This window comes from Rhinoderma darwinii, chromosome 10 (assembly GCF_050947455.1).
Source record: "Rhinoderma darwinii isolate aRhiDar2 chromosome 10, aRhiDar2.hap1, whole genome shotgun sequence".
Taxonomy (NCBI): Eukaryota; Metazoa; Chordata; class Amphibia; order Anura; family Rhinodermatidae; genus Rhinoderma; species Rhinoderma darwinii.
Genome location: NC_134696.1, coordinates 66,645,660 through 66,663,005, shown reverse-complemented (window position 1 = coordinate 66,663,005; position 17,346 = coordinate 66,645,660). Strand labels below are relative to the sequence as shown.

General features: G+C 40.2%; 1 protein-coding gene across 3 annotated transcripts in view; it reads right to left on the bottom strand.

The window, feature by feature from the left end:
* Positions 1 to 16,983, bottom strand: part of RASIP1 (Ras interacting protein 1) — a 133,331-nt gene extending 116,348 nt beyond the window's left edge. For all 3 annotated transcript variants that reach the window (XM_075840019.1, XM_075840020.1, XM_075840022.1), the window contains exons 1-2: positions 16,647 to 16,983; positions 13,993 to 14,144 (exon numbers count right to left, since the gene is read on the bottom strand). In XM_075840019.1, coding sequence (XP_075696134.1) covers positions 13,993 to 14,126 — 134 coding nt within the window. In that variant the 5' untranslated portion in view covers positions 14,127 to 14,144; positions 16,647 to 16,983. The remainder of the gene's footprint in view (positions 1 to 13,992; positions 14,145 to 16,646) is intronic.
* Positions 16,984 to 17,346: the final 363 nt, after the last annotated feature.

Here is a 17,346-nt window from a genome sequence, read left to right as displayed (position 1 = left end):
TTTGTCCTCAATTCTAAGCATCATGACTGGAGAGAATTTAGGCACTGCTCATCACTTGCCCAATGGCGTCCCTACAGGGAAGCATGGTGGTGGTAGCATCATGATGTGGGGGTGTTTTTCAGTGACTTGGACAATGAGACTGGTCAGGGTTGCGGGAAAGATGAATGGAGCAAAGTACAGAGATATTCTTACTGAAAACCTGATCCAGAGTGCTTTGGGCCGAAGGTTCATCTTCCAACAAGACAATTACTCTAAGCACACAGCCAAGACAACAAAGGGACAACTTAGGGACAACATCTGTGAGTGTCCTTGAGTGGCCCAGCCAGAGCCCTGACTTGAACCCAATTGAACATCCCTTGAGAGACCTGAAAATGTCTGTCCACTGATGGTCCCCATACAATCTGACAGATTTTAACCAGTTCAGGACCGGGCTATTTTGAGCATTCAGAACCAGACACCGTTTAGCCCTTTTTAGCACATGTTAGTTAAATGGCTATAATTTTTTTATTTGTTGGGCTAACTACATGATTTTTGCGATGTTATTTTCCGTAGACAATGCAGGTTTCTTTTTTTTATAGTTTTTATACACATCCTTTTGCTTATTTTTGAATTTTTATTCTTAAAGTTTGAAAATAATAGTAAAAAAAGAAGCTTTTTTACTTTTCAGCTATTTTTTTGGGGTAATAACATAGTTTTACCCTAAAATAGACTTTTTATTTGTGACCGTCATTGTCTACCGTAAATTTGAATACATTACATGTCTATATTAGGGTAATTGGGTCAGCGCTAGCGTTACAACAATGATTGGCGGGGGGAACGTTTTTCTTTTGGGGTGGGTATTTTATGTGTATTTATTATTAAATTTTTTTACACTTTACTTTACTTTTATTTTTTGATTACTATGGTCTCTCCCTCAAAGGTCAAAAAAGACCTTTGGGGGACTTTATATATATTTTTTTCTTTATTTTACACCATGCTTTTCCACTGTAACTGGAGCTACACAGCAGCCCCAGTTACAGGGCAAATCAGCCCTCTCATAGTGACGATTGTCACTAATAGGGCTGTGCTGGGTCTAGTAAGACCCAGCAGCAGTCTGTCACAAACAGCACCCGGTGATCATGTGACCAGTCATATGAACACTGGGAGCAATAGAGACAGCAACGCGGCCGCTGCCTCTATTCCTATACACAGTGTTCATTGAGCGCTGCGTACAAGTGATCAGAGAAGACAGAAGCAGCGAATGCTGCTTCTATCTTCTCCTCAGGGTCCCCGGCAGTCACTGACAGCCGGAGACCCGACATTCAGCTGCCCGATCGCTCGGGCAGCAAGCTAAAACCCGAGCCGTAAAAAGTCTATGGCGCGAGTTTTAAGGACCCTGACCGCTGGCCGTAAAAACACAGCCAGCGGTCAGGAACCAGTTAAGAGGATTTGCAGTGAAGAATGGCAGTATATATGAGTAAAGGGTCTGAATACTTATGTCAATGCAATACTTTCGTTTTTCCTTTCCAATAAATTAGCAAACGTTACTAACATTCTGTTTTCCCTTTTCATTATTGGGTACTGAGTGCAGAATGATGGGTAGAAACTTGAACTTTTAAATGGACAATACAGAGATCTTTCTAATGATCTTTTTACACCTAGGCTTGTAAGAAGGATGATGGGGCATCCTTTACATCTAGAGGAAAAAAGGTTTCACTATCATCACAGTCAGGAATTCTTTACTGTGAGAGCAGTGAGTCTATGGAACTCTCTGCCACAGGATGTTGTGATGGTTGATTCTTTAAACAAGTTCAAGAAGGGCCTGATGCTTTTCTTAAAAAATATAATGTTACAATTTATGACTACTAGATTCTGAAGATGGGACGTTGATCCAAGGATTTATTCTGATTGCCATATTTGGAGTTGGGGAGGAATTTTTCCCCAAAAATGGCATAAACCTTGTGGCCGTTCTTCTGGATTAACATGTTAAGAATATAGTTTGGACTTGATGGATCTGTGTATTTTTTCAACCTTATCAACTATCTAACTATGTAAAACCCTGGGTTGAATGACCGCGAGCGGAGAGGACCCTGATTCTGGCTGTTGGAGAAGGGTTTCAGCTGTATGTTACAGCTGACACCACTGTGGATGTCCCGGGCATTGCTCCTGATACAGATAGGAGCTATAATAATAGCTTTAAGCTGATATTTTTATAAAACTGTGTTACATATAAAAGGAGTTACAAGGATTAGGATACATTTCTAGTGTAGCTGAGAATCCAGCACTGGGGTGATATAAAAATCTTAACAGCAGCCTGTATCTTTCTCACTTTGCTTCTGCTCCCTCCTCCTGCTCGCCCTTCCCCTATCCATAGGCATAGCTTGTATAGTAGGCAGTGAAAAGACCCCCCCCCTCCCAGCCCGCCCACCTTCTGCAGCTGTCAAGTCTGCTCTGTAACGAGGGACTGACATTATTTGATAACAGGGGATGGATTACAGATTACAGGAAGGGAGATACGTTGTGGCAGTAACTTCACACAGAATTTGCATGGACAAAACAACTAAATTTTAACAGTAAGTAAACTAAAAAGTTGTTCTATATCAGGTACACTATTAGATCAGCAGAATTTGTTTGAAAAGTTAGTGTCCATTTAAGCCTGACACTGTTTTTCTATTTGGAAACAAAGTTGAAAAATTTACACACAGCATAATCTTCTTTGTGGTCCAGGCTAGACAATTGGCCTTTTTAGAACATCTTGTACATACTTTATTTAATAATTAACACTTTTTTCACACTGTAGTTTAGATCTACACTAGTAAATTGAAAATAATTCTTCATTCAGCTATCTGTTTAGAAGATACTTTAGAAGTTTTTCTGGCCTTTGGAATTTTCTTGTCTCTAAACCTGATATGGTCTTGAACACTGGTGGCAGCTATCATATGAAACTCTAGTTGAACATCCAGTATCTGTGTTTATGAAGGACCAGCTGAAAAAAGATATTTCAAATTTCTATGCCATCAACTTGTGAATAAGATGAAAAATTGTCTAGGCTTTACCAAAACACAGCACAGACTAATAATTCAAAGATATTTTATTTTACTTTTGGAGTTGTAAAATTATCCTTTCACTACTAGAACTAAATTGCTATAAATCTTTTAAAAAAATTGGTCTATATTTTTAAGGGAGCCAAGTAAAATAAGATATTAAAGCTGACATCTCTAGCATGTTACCGATATCCGCCGTATATATTCGGTGCTGTCGGGAAGGGGTTCCCGCAAACCGCAGTACCATAAAGTCGCAGTGATAGAGGCATAGCCTGCACCATCACAGCCGGGTGTCATATGTATATTACAGCTGACACCCTGCTGTAACGGCCAGGATCGGAGCTAGTCAACGATCCGGCTGATTAGCCCCTCAGATGCTCCGCTCAATAGAGATCGCAGCATCTGAGGGGTTTTCAGCCGACGGGCACCCCAGCGACGCAATCGCTGGGGTGCCAATAGTTGTTATGGCAATCAGAGGCCTAATAGCCTCCGAGTCTGCCTTATACAGAATCCTATGAGAACTGGTATCGCCGCGTCCATAACAACCCAAACTACAAAACTATTACATAGTTTATCCCACACGGTGGACGCTATAGAAAAAAAAAAAAAATAAACGACAGTTTTTAGGTCACATCTCCTCACAAAAAATGGACTGAAAAAGTGATCAAAATTACCATTTACCCAAAAATAGTACCTGCATTTGGTATTGCCGTAATCGAATCGACCTGCAGAATAAAGTTAACATGTAATTTATGGCGCACTGTAAATGCTGGGGAAAAAACAATAAATATTATTCCTGAATTGCTTGTGTAAAGGATCTGCCAGACAAAGCTTCTGTTTCGACGCCCGTGGTTACTCAGTCTGCACCTGCTCCTAAGTCTGATAGAGTGACTCCTTCTACCACCACTCAGACTGGGAGGCTGAGGAGTGGGAGAGCCTATCACAGCCTGGCCAGACGGAGCTAGCTCCCGCCCTCTGTCTATTTATACCTTCATTTCCTGCTTCTCCTTTGTCTGTGATTCTGCTTGTTTCCTGGCTCTGCTGCTGCTTGTACTTTTTGTCCTCTGCTTCATATTGACCCTGGCTTTACTGACTACTCTCTTGCTCTGCGTTTGGTACCTCGTACACTCCTGGTTTGACTCGGCTCGTTCACTACTCTTGTAACTCACGGTGTTGCCGTGGGCATCTGCCCCTTTTCCCTTAGCTTCTTTGTACCCTTGTCTGTCTGTCGTGCACTTACTGAGAGTAGGGACCGTCGCCCAGTTGTACGCCGTCGCCTAGGACGGGCCATTGCATGTAGGCAGGGACTGAGTGGCGGGTAGATTAGGGCTCACCTGTCTGTCTCCCTACCCTGGCATTACATAATCACAGGCCCATATACCTCTTCTACCCTGGTCTCTGACACACTATGGACCCCCTTGAGACCCTGGCTCAGCAAATGCAGGGCCTCTCCCTACAGGTCCAAGCCCTGACTCAAAGGAGCAACCTGCATGATGCTACCCTGGTAGTGCCCCCCACCTCACCTCTTGAACCCCACCTCAAGTTGACTGACCGGTTCTCAGGGGACCGGAAGACTTTTTTCTCCTTTCGGGAGAGTTGTAGGCTCTATTTCCGTCTAAAGCCCCACTCCCAGGACGGGCCCCAAGAATGGGCCTACTCCTTGGCTCCCGACGCCCCTGAGCTTTCCTCTGTTGAACTTTTTTTTCCTGCTCTCAGGCTCATATATGACGAGACTGACAAGACTGCCTTTGCCGAGAGTCAGCTGGTGACCTTACGTCAGGGTAAGAGACCCGTTGAGGAGTACTGTTCGGACTTTAGGAAGTGGTGTGTAGCCTTTCGGTGGAATGACCCTGCTTTGAGGTGCCAGTTTAGAATGGGTCTGCCGAACGCCCTGAAGGACCTGTTACTTAGCTATCCCTCTTCTGACTCTCTAGATCAGGTAATGGCTTTAGCGGTACATCTTGACCGACGTCTCAGGGAACGACGACTTGAACGTTTTTGTGCTTTCTCCTCTGGCTCCCCCATGATGGCTCCCGAGGTGCCGTTGCTTCGTTTTTCCACGGAAAACTCGGATGAACCTATGCAACGCGGGGTCTCCGTGTCTCCCCAACAACGTAGAGAGTTCCGCAGGAAGAATGGTCTCTGCTTCTACTGTGGGGATGACAAGCATCAAGTGAACAACTGTCCTAGGTGTAAGAATAAGCAGCCGGAAAACTTCTGCGCCTAAGTGACCATCGGGGAGGTCGCTTGGGCGCACAGGTATTTCCCGTATACATGAAACCTAATAAGATCTTACTTCCCTTTCAGGTCTCTTTTGGTGGTAGCTCTGCTACCGGCAATGCCTTTGTGGATTCAGGGTCTTCTGCTAATATTATGTCTGTGGAATTTGCTATGTCTCTAGCTATGCCATTGATTGAATTGCCTAAACCTGTCCCGGTAGTGGGTATCGACTCCACTCCTCTTGCTAATGGTTATTTTACGCAGCATACCCCTGTTTTTGAACTCCTTGTTGGCTCCATGCATTTGGAGTAGTGCTCTGTACTGGTGATGCAGGGATTATCGTCCGATTTGGTTTTATGCCTACCCTGGTTGCAGATGCAAAATCCCACGTTTAACTGGAACACTGGGGATCTTACCAAAGGGGGTAATGAATGCATGACGTCATGTTTTTCTGTTAATATTATTTCTCTCCCTGAGGAGGTGAACACTCTACTTGAGTTTATTCAGGACTTCGCTGATGTTTTTTCTAAAAAGGCCTCCGAAGTGTTACCTTCTCATAGAGAGTACGATTGAGCAATCGGTTTGGTACCAGAAGCTAAGCTCCCTAAGGGTAGGATATTTAATCTCTCTTGTCCCGAACCTGAAGCCATGAGAGAGTATATCCAGGAATGCCTGGCCAAGGGTTACATTCGCCCCTCTACTTCTCCGCTAGGTGCTGGCTTCTTCTTCGTAGGGAAGAAGGCTGGTGGTCTTAGGCCGTGAATCGATTACCGAAACTTGAATAAGGTCACTGTAAGGAACCAGTTTCCCCTTCCGTTGATTCCTGATCTCTTCAATCATGTTCAGGGGGCCCAATGGTTCTCTAAGTTTGATCTACGGGGGGCTTATAACCTTATCCGCATAAAAGAGGGCGATGAATGGAAGACTGCGTTTAACTCGCCCGAAGGTCATTTAGAATACCTCGTCATGCCCTTTGGGTTGTGTAATGCTCCCACGGTCTTCCAGATTTTCATAAATGAGATTTTAAGAGACTACCTGGGGGTATTTCTTGTAGTGTACCTTGATGACATACTTGTGTTTTCCAAGGACTTGTCCTCCCACATTGAGAATATCAGGAAGGTGCTCCAGGCCCTTCGGGAAAACAAACTGTTTGCTAAAACCGAAAAATGTGTGTTTGGAGTGCAAGAGATACCATTTTTGGGTCAAATCCTCACTCCTCATGAATTCCGCATGGACCCTGCAGAGATTCAGGCTGTGGCTGAATGGGTCCAACCTGCCTCCCTGAAGGCGTTACAGTGCTTCCTTGGGTTTGCTAATTATTACAGGAGATTTATTGCTAACTTCTCGGTCATCGCTAAGCCTCTTACGGATCTCACTCGCAAAGGTGCTGATCTCCTCCACTGGCCTCCTGAAGCGCTCCAGGCTTTTGAGGTCCTTAAGAAGTGCTATATCTCGGCCCCAGCTAGCTCCCGCCCTCTGTCTATTTATACCTACATTTCCTGCTTCTCCTTTGCCTGTGATTCTGCTTGTTTCCTGGCTCTGCTGCTGCTGCTTGTACTTTTTGTCCTCTGCTTCATATTGATCCTGGCTTTACTGACTACTTTCTTGCTCTGCGTTGGGTACCTCGTACACTCCTGGTTTGACTCGGCTCGTTCACTACTCTTGTAGCTCACGGTGTTGCCGTGGGCATCTGCCCCTTTTCCCTTAGCTTCTTTGTACCCTTGTCTGTCTGTCTGTCGTGCACTTACTGAGAGTAGGGACTGTCGCCCAGTTGTACGCCGTCGCCTAGGACGGGCCGTTGCAAGTAGGCAGGGACTGAGTGGCGGGTAGATTAGGGCTCACCTGTCTGTCTCCCTACCCCGACATTACAGCTTGTTTTTGGTATTTTCCTCTTCCAAAAAATGTATTAAAAACTGATCAAAAAGCTGTATGTGTCCAAAAATGGTGTCAATAAAATCTACAGCTTGTCTCGCAAAAAACAAGCCCTCAGCTACCGGCTGGTCCTCATAGGCTTCCGTGCATGGCAGACCCGGAGGCCGCTGTATGGCCTCCGGTTTTGCCATGCATCCGACGACAGCACCCGAAATCGGTCCCCGGGAAAGTTTTTTTAATGTCTTGTTTTAATTTTGACTTAAAGAGGCTCTGTCACCAGATTTTGCAGCCCCTATCTGCTATTGCAGCAGATAGGCGCTGCAATGTAGATTACAGTAACATTTTTATTTTTTAAAAACGAGCATTTTTGGCCAAGTTATGACCATTTTCGTATTTATGCAAATGAGGCTTGCAAAAGTACAACTGGGCGTGTTGAAAAGTAGAAGTACAACTGGGCGTGTATTATGTGCGTACATCGGGGCGTGTTTACTACTTTTACTAGCTGAGCGTTGTGTATAGAAGTATCATCCACTTCTCTTCAGAACGCCCAGCTTCTGGCAGTGCAGACACAGCGTGTTCTCCAGAGATCACGCTGTGACGTCACTCACAGGTCCTGCATCGTGTCAGATGAGCAAGGACACATCGGCACCAGAGGCTACAGATGATTCTGCAGCAGCATCGGCATTTGCAGGTAAGTCAATGTAGCTACTTACCTGCAAATGCTGATGCTGCTGCAGAATCAACTGTAGCCTCTGGTGCCGACACGATGCAGGACCTGTGAGTGACGTCACAGATCTGCACTGCCAGAAGCTGGGCGTTCTGAAGATAAGTGGATGATACTTCTCCTCAGAGCGCCCAGCTAGTAAAAGTAGTAAACACGCCCCTATGTAACACACATAATACACGCCCAGTTGTACTTTTACTTTTCAACACGCCCAGTTGTACTTTTGCAAGCCTCATTTGCATAAATACGAAAATGGTCATAACTTGGCCAAAAATGCTCGTTTTTTAAAAATAAAAACGTTACTGTAATCTACATTGCAGCGCCTATCTGCTGCAATAGCAGATAGGGGTTGCAAAATCTGGTGACAGAGCCTCTTTAAATAAACAGTTTTGTACTTTTTCACATCATATCGAGTGCTGGTCCCTCTAACTTATTTTCTTGGATTTCTACCTACTCCCAACGTAGCTCTCTTGCCCGTACACCGAATAATCATGGAATGTGGCATCTTTACTTCGAATGAGTGGTGAGCGGTTCAATTTTTCTTGTATATTTTTTACCTCCGGGAAAGTTTGTTGTAGCAATAAACTTTCCAGTTTGTTGCTACAACAAACTTTCCCTGCGATCACATGATCGGGACCTGAACACCGCAAAAATTTTTTAAAAAACAATGCCAGCATCACTATTAATTTGGTCATCACCCCTGCCAAAATATAGAATAAAAAGTGATAAAAAAAGTCGCATGTACCGCAAAACAGTACCAATAAAAACTACAACCCATCCCACAAAAAAACAAACCCTTACACAGCTTTTTTGACTGAAAAATAAAATAGTTATGGCTCTCAGAATATGGTGACACAAAAAATAAATAATTTGATAGAAAAGTGATTTTATTGCGCAAACGCCACAAAACATAAAAAAAAAACCTATATACATATGGTATCGCCGTAATCGTATCGACCAGCAGAATAAAGTAAAATGTCATTTATAGCGCACGGTGAACACTATAAAAAACAAAAAAAGCCAAGAAACATTGTCAAAATGTATGTTTCTTTGTCACTTTGCTTGCCAAAAAATCTAATAAAAAGTGATGTACCCTAAAATTGTACCAATGAAAACTACAGATTGTAACGGAACAAATAAGCCCTCGCACAGCTCCGGTGGAGAAAAAATAAGAAAGTTCTGGCGCTCAGAATATAGCTACAGAAATTGTGTAGAGCATTCCAAAAGCAGATAAGATTGGGCACCATTTATCAATGCGACACCGGCCACATATCTATGAATTATTATTTATTTACCCCATTATTATACCCTCTTATTATGCCCTGATGTTCTCTGCCCAGCTTACTTATGTCCCCACATTATCAACTGAAATACCAGCAAAACTCCAAACCGAACTACTACCAAGCAGCATATGCGCTCCAAAAGCCAAATACCGCTCTCTCTCTTCTGAGCTCTGCCGTGGGTCCAAACAGCAGTTTATACCACATATGGGGTATTGCCGTAATCTGAAGAAATGGCTTTACAAGTTTTGGGGTGCTTTTTATTCTATATTCCTTGTAAAAATTTAATTTTTTTATATTTTTTCAGAAAAAAATATTCTCATTTTCACAGACAAACTCCATTAAACATAGCAAAAGAACTGTGGGGTCAAGATGCTAACTAAACCCTAGATAAATTCCTCGAGGTGTGTAGTTTCCAAAACCATGTCACTTTTGGGGAGTTTCCACTGTTTTGGCACCACAAGACCTCTTCAAACCTGACATGGTGCCTAAAATATATTCTAAAAAAAGGAGGCCCCAAAATCCTCTAGGTGCTCCTTTGCTTCTGAGGCCCGTGTTTCAGTTTATTAGCACACTAGGGCCACAAGTGGGATATTTCTAAAAACTGCAGAATCTGGACAATAAATATTGAGTTTTGTTTCTCTGGTAAAACCTTCTGTGTTACAGAATTTTTTTTATTACAAATGAATTTCGGCAAAAAAAATTAAATTAGTAAATTTCACCTCTAATTTGCTTTAATTCCTGTGAGATGCCTAAATGGTTAAACACTTTCTGAATGCTGTTTTGAATACTTTGAGTGGTGCAGTTTTTAAATCGGGGTGATTTATAGGGTCTATCTAGTACATAAGGCCCTCAAAGCCACTTCAGAACTGAACGGGTCCTTGAAATATAGCCTTTTGAAATTTTCTTGAAAATGTCAGAAATTGCTGCTAAAGTTCTAAGCCTTGTAATGCCCTAGAAAAATTTAATAATGTTCAAAAAACTATGCAAATATAAAGTAGATATATGGGGGATGTTAATTAGCAACAATTTTGTTTGGCATTACTATCTGTTTTACAAGTAGATACATTTAAAATTAGAAAAATCATAATGTTAGCAAATTTTCTTTAAATGTTAGTGTTTTTCACATATAAGCAATGAATTTATTGACCAAATTTTTCCACTAACATGAAGTACAATATGTCACGAGAAAACAATCTCAGAATCGCTTGGATGGGCAAAAGCATTCCAGAGTTATTAACACATAAAATGACACGTCAGATTTGAAAAAATGGGGCTGGTCCTCAAGGGCCAAAATGAGCTTAGTCCTGATAGGGTTAACAATTTATGGAGTAAGGGAGTAAGATTCTCCAGTCGCATGAGCTGGGCACAACATATTGTGTGGTGAAATGGCAGATCAGTGGAAAAATTGCAATTTTCACTTTGCATCATCCACTGCGTATTCATTTTTTATAAATGCCTGTGGGGTCTAAATTCTCACTTGATAAATGCCTTTAGGGTGTAGTATCTAAAATGGAGTCACTTTTTTTTTGGTACATCAGGGGTTTTACAAATGCGACATTGCGTCCACAAACCATTCCAGCAAAATCTACGCTCCAAAAGTCAAATACCACTCCTTTTCTTCTGAACCCTCCCATACGTCCAAACAGCAGTTTATAACCACATATGGGGTATTACCATGCTTGGGTGAAAATTGCTGTACAAATGTTGGGGTGCATTTTCATCTTTATTCCTTTTGAAAATTAAAAAATGTTGATCTAAAACTACATCTTATTGGAAAAAAATAAGATTTTTCATTTTCACGGCTTAAAGGGGTTTTCCACATTCTGACAACTGATGACCAGATCAGTCATCACTATATGATTAGTGTGGGTCCGACACCCGGACCCCACACCAATCAGCTGCTGCTGTTGCTGCCTCCGGGCATCGGATGATATTGCCGGAAGCAGATGGCTCCGGTCAGAGAATAGTGGCCAAGCTGCAGTACTGCAGCTCTGCTCCTATTCAAGTAAATAGGACAGGAGCCGCAGTTCTGCCAAACGACTGCTATGCAGTAGTCGGAGCCATCTGCTTCCGGCTCCAACTACTGCATACTGTTCAAACCATCGGGTGCACGGAGGCAGCCAGATCAGTTGATTGGTGCGGGATACGGGAGTCATATATATATATATATATATATATATATATATATATATATATATATATTGATGACCTATGCATTGTATAGGTCATCAGTTGTCAGAATATGGAAAACCCCTTTAATTCTAATTAATTCAGCAAAAAAAATAATTATTGAATTAATGAATTTGATGATTCCTCAAGCGGCATAGTTTCACAAAAGGAGTCAGTTTTGGGCTGTTTGCACTGTATTAGTACTATAAGGGCTCCGCAAATGCGACATGGTGACAAGAACCCATTTCAAATGCCAAATGGCGCTCCTTTTCTGATCCCTACCGTGTGTCCAAACAGCAGTTTATGACTGCATATGGGGTATTGCCGTACTCGGGAGAAATTGCTTTAAAAATGTTAGTGTACTTTTTCTCCTTTAGTTCTTGTGGAAATTTTAAAAAAATTGTTAAACCTACATTTTATTGGAAAAAATTTCGATTTTAATTTTCACAGCCTACTTCCAATAATTTTTGCAAGAAACCTGTGGGGTCAAAATGCTCACTATACCCCTAGATAATTTCCTTGAGGGGTTTAGTTTCCCAAATCAGGTAATTTGTGGGGGGGTTTCCAGTGTTTTAGCCTGTCAGGTGCTGTGCAAAAGCGACGTGGCCTCTGCAAACCATTCAAGATAAATTTGAGCTACAAAAGTCAAATGGCACTCCTTCCCTTTTGAGCCCTGCAGAGAAATTGCTTTACAAATGTTGGGGTGTTTTTTTATCCTTTAGTCCTTGTGGAAATTAAAAAAAATTAGCTAAACCTACAATTTATTGGAAAAAATTTAGATTTTCATTTACACGGCTTACTTCCAATAATTTCTGCAGAAAACATGTGGGGTCAAAATGCTCACTATACCACTAGATAATTTCCATGAGGGGTGTAGTTTACCAAATGGGGGCACTCAGGGGCTTTGCAAATGCAACATGGTCTCCACAAACCATTCCAGCAAAATTTGAGCTCCTTTAGTGCTTGTGAAAAAAACAAAACTCTACATTTAATTGAAAAAAAATATATTTTTGTTATTCACAGCCCAATTCTAATAAAATCTATGAAACATCTGTGGGGTCAAAATGCTCACTACACACCTATATAAATTCCTTGCAGTGTAGTTTTCAAAATGGGGTATTTTTTGGGGTGTTTCCTTTGTTTTGGTACCACAAGACCTCTTCAAACCTGACATGGTGCCTAAAATATAATCTAATAAAAAGAAGGCCCCAAAATCCACTATGTGCTCCTTTGTATCGAAGTGCTTTGTTTCAGTCCAGTAGCACACTAGGGTCACATATGGGATATTTCTAAAAACTGCAGAATCTGGGTAATACATTTTAGTTGTATTTCTCTGGTAAAACCTTGTGTTTTACAAAAAAAAAAGGGATTTAAAATGAATTTCTGCAAAAAAAAAATGACATTTGTAAATTTCACCTCTACATTGCTTTAATTCTTTTCACCTCTACATTGCTTTAATTCTTGTGAAACGCCTATATATGGGGTTTGTATTGTATGGGCCCCTCAAAGCCATTTCAGAACTGAACTGGTCCCTGAAAAAATTGCCTTTTGAAAATTTCTTGAAAATGTGATAAATTTCTCCTAAAGTAATAAGCCTTGTAACATCCTAGAAAAATTAAATGGTGTTCAAAAAACGATCTAATGTAGACCTATGAGAAATGTTAATTAGCAACTATTTTGTGTGGTATTACTATCTGTCTTACAAGCAGATGCCTTTATCAAAATGCTAATTTTTTATTATTTTTCGCTACATTTTGGTGTTTTTCACAATTAAATACTGAATGTATCAACAAAATTTTACCACTAACCTAAAGTCCAACATGTCACGAGAAAACAATCTCAGAATCGCTTGGATAGGTAAAAGCATTTCAAAGTTATTACAACATAAAGTGACACGTCCGATTTGAGACTTTGTCAGGAAGGTCAGAACTGGCTGTAGAGGGAAGAGGGCTAGTCATAGTTAACTTTGTGCTGGACAATAATAGTTTGCCAGAAACTCTTTCCAGCCTTCTCCAGTGTTCCTTGCTACAAGGTCTTGCGGAAATGATACAGTACATGGTCCCCACCCCTTCAACTTCCTGTCATTCCATTCTTCCAATTTCATTATCTATCATATGACTATGTAACAGGATGGAAGGAAGGTGGGGGGATCTCAAACTCAAAACTTTATGTTGGTAAAGATGCTACCCAAACAAATATTAATTAAAGGTAGGATTCACCTAGTCTAAATAGTACAAAAAATACTGCTGAGAGCAGCACAAAGTAGTGCGAGAGGCCCTGATTCCAACGCTGTATTACTTACTTGTCAATGATCAGTATCATTGCATTAGCTTAAAGGACCGTGGGAAGAAACAAGCTTTAAAACAACGCTGGCAGTTCAAAATCTGCCTCAAAATTCTTGAATCTGACATAAGAAAAGCAGATATTGTTTGTATTTTGTTGTAGGTTTGACTGAGGTAAACCATAAATCTTGAGACTTTATAACTTTCAGGAAATTTCTACTCTGTACAGATATCATATAATAAGACAACATTTAAACACAGAAAGTCCTTATTCGAAAGCTGCAGAATTTGCATGCATTTTTTTAAGCTAAAACCTGAATTAGATCCGGGAGGTTTTGGCTCAAAAAATACATGCAAAGTCTGCAGCAAATCTGCACTGTGTAAACAAGGCCTAAAGAGGAAATTATGTGAATTCTTACTTGATGGAGCCAACACTAGGCCACCGTCTGCCTAGCTTGGCAAAGTGTTTCTTTGGAGAATTGATCCAGAGGCCCACAGGAAAATGAAGCTTCCCGAATCTAGGACTTCCTTCCTTTTTGTCTTCGTGAAACATTGTGTAACCTATTCAGAACTGCACAGAAAAAAAAAAGTTACATTTCCTATAGATTTGAAGAAAAGCCCTAAACTAATTGAGATTGCAGCTAATACTATTTCGAAAATACTCCCACAATATTCATATATAACAGATGAATATGCATGTTCCAGCACCAAAGGCAAAAAGTAAAGTAATAGCTACAATCAGATTGCACCATAATAACGCAAGCTGCCATTTACAGCATGGTTCAGGATAAAAAATGTAGAAAACACCAAAGTATCTTTAAGACGTTACATATTAGACCAGTGGATGTCCTTATTACATACACTATCCCATATTACATACACTATCCCATATTACATACACTATACCCATGCAGACTGAAAGGTGCCCATGTTATATACATTTAAATATGTGTTTTTATTTCATGCATACAGGCTACTGCAAATTGTGAGAAAATAAAATTAATTAACAACCTACTACTTTCCATGTCAACAAAAGTGTTAATAATATTAAGTAAATATTCTGGACAAAAAGTTTCGTTTTTCTAGAAAATTATGTAATAAAGTTTTATCTCCATCAGTAATTCAAGTTATCAATGGACATATAGAATTATTGAATGCTTGAAAATATAATTACAAATCAAAAATATGGTAAAGACACAACTACAATCATTGCTCTCAGAGCTGGCTTGCAGTGATATAATCCAGACATAAAGCATATACCATATACAAAAAAAGGCTAATAAACGATAAATCACACAACCATAACCAAATAAGAAAATATATCTATATATGTTTGTTGAGATAACTGATCATAAAAAAATACACCAAACCCAAATAAATTACATTCGAGTATATAGAGATTACAGCTGTTACACTGAATAACATTGAAATGATTGTAATATAGTAGTAAACATTATATACAGTAAATGTTAAAGGCCCAAAAAACACAAAAGTGAGTGTGACGTATTCAATCCTGAACTGGGACAATTATGCTAAAACCAGCTGTGCATTTTGCACTTGATTCATCAGATAACTCTAAATTGATACTAGTTGCTAAGGTGCACACCTTAGTATAGATATATCTTAAATCTAAGTTACTTGAGGACGGCATGAGCATTTACAGCTAATATAATTGAGTGAAAGCTATATTATCTAAATGTATAGTAGCTGTATTAAAAACAGTAAAAATGAGAAACATAGTGGCAAAAAATACAAAGAGGAAATTATAATTTATGCAGGGAAAAACTCACAAACTAAGGGCACTTTTACACTGTCCAAATATAGGGCAAACGAGCAGTCACAGAACGCTCGTTCTTGATAATTGCCCTGTGTAAACATGGCAATGATCAGCCGATGAATGAGCAAACACTCGTTCATCAGCTGATCGTATCGTTTTAGCTGCCTAATATATTATCGTTGTCGGCAGCACATCTCCCTGTGTAATAATGCATGGGGAAGCACGATCGGAGCGGCAGATACAGGCCCACATTTACTAATGCTATCTACTGGTTAAACAACATAAACTTAGACCAGGCAGTCCCAATGTCTTGATTAACCTATTAGACCGTTTTCTCTACCTTATACCACATGCACTTTGGCGCATTCCAAGTCACGCCCCCTTTCTGATAAGCCACATCCCTTTTAAAACACTTTCAAAAAGTGTCTAGTGAGGTGCAATCATCAAAATTGGGCCAATTTGCGCCAAAATTTGGTGCATTTTTCAACGCATTTTTCCAGACCCAGACACAGTAGTACATCTGCCCCACAGAGTTTACATGGACCTGATGCTCATGTCAGTGAAAATGTTAAGTGATACTTTTTAGCAGTGGTCTCCAACCTGTGGCTCTTCAGCTGTTGCAAAACTACAACTCCCAGCATGCCCTGACAGGTACAAGCTCTCAGATCATACTGGGAGTGGTAGTTTTGCAAGAGCTGGAAAGCCATAGGTTGGAGTCCACTGCTGAAAAGTATCACTTAACGTGTTAAAGTGGCACATAATAAACAAAGATGAAAACATCATAAAAAGTATGCAATACCAAAGACTAGTCTCGCTCTCTCTATGAATAACCTGTATATCAGTAGACCATGGACATAAAACCATAAAAACTACAATACGATCAGAAAGCTATGATGATGTATTTGAAACAATTGATGCATTTATTTTTAGTCGGTGAGTATATTCTGGCTGCACCTACTTCAAATAACAGAAAATAAGTAGTGACTAATACTTTGGGCAAATTCCACCTGATATGAACGTACAACCTTAAATATATGGTCCCTATTCATTGACATGAGAGCAATACACATTGTCACTGAGCAAAAACAATACAAACTATGGATTTATTAATAGGCAATCCAATATTTTTATGCAGGTTCCATTATGTAAATAGCAGGTGAATACAGCAATAGTAATATAACCATATCTTTACAACAGTACAAGTAACACATTAAACCATAATTGTGTTCTTGCAAAGATGTACAATGCAGAAAAATAATGAAGATCAAAGATTAAGGAAATACAATATATATTTACCACGTATATGCTGAAAAGACTGCTCTGCTGCTTCCCTCCACAATTCAGATTGTCACCTCAGCAATTCTTATTCTTGCCTCCAGAATGCATGGCTTAGATTCAGAAAAATTCCCATTTACCAGACTAAATTGATTGAATTAGCCATACAAATCTATTCACGCATTCATTGTGAACGTAAAAAAAAATAAAATAAAAATATCCCAAGTAACTTACACCAAGACTAAGTTCAATGGAAAATTATTGAACCGAATCTCAGCATGAAGTTAAAAGTCTAAATAATAAACTTAAATTCAAATCCTTGTGGTTCATGAAGCTGTTTTAACAGGAGTTTCTCTTCCCTTCGGTCCCAACTCGGGAAAGGCTGTCTGTCTGAAGTCCAGTTTCCTTTGTTTTAACAATTCCAAACCCTCCCTCTCTTCCTGGGGTCAGATAAGATGAATATAACTCACATCCCACAGAACTCAACTAGGCAGGAGGACAAGGAAAGAATGAGATAATAGGGAAACTGGTTCATATGTGATATTATCCCAGATAATCAAACAACACTACATTTCTCATCAATAGATGTTACTAAATTTCATTCATCAAATAATTTCAAATTAAGCAAGTGTATCTAAACCTGTCATGACTCTGTCTCAGATGAACACATTTAACTAATGGGCCATGAATCAATGGGCAGTCGTAAGGGCAACAGTTAAGA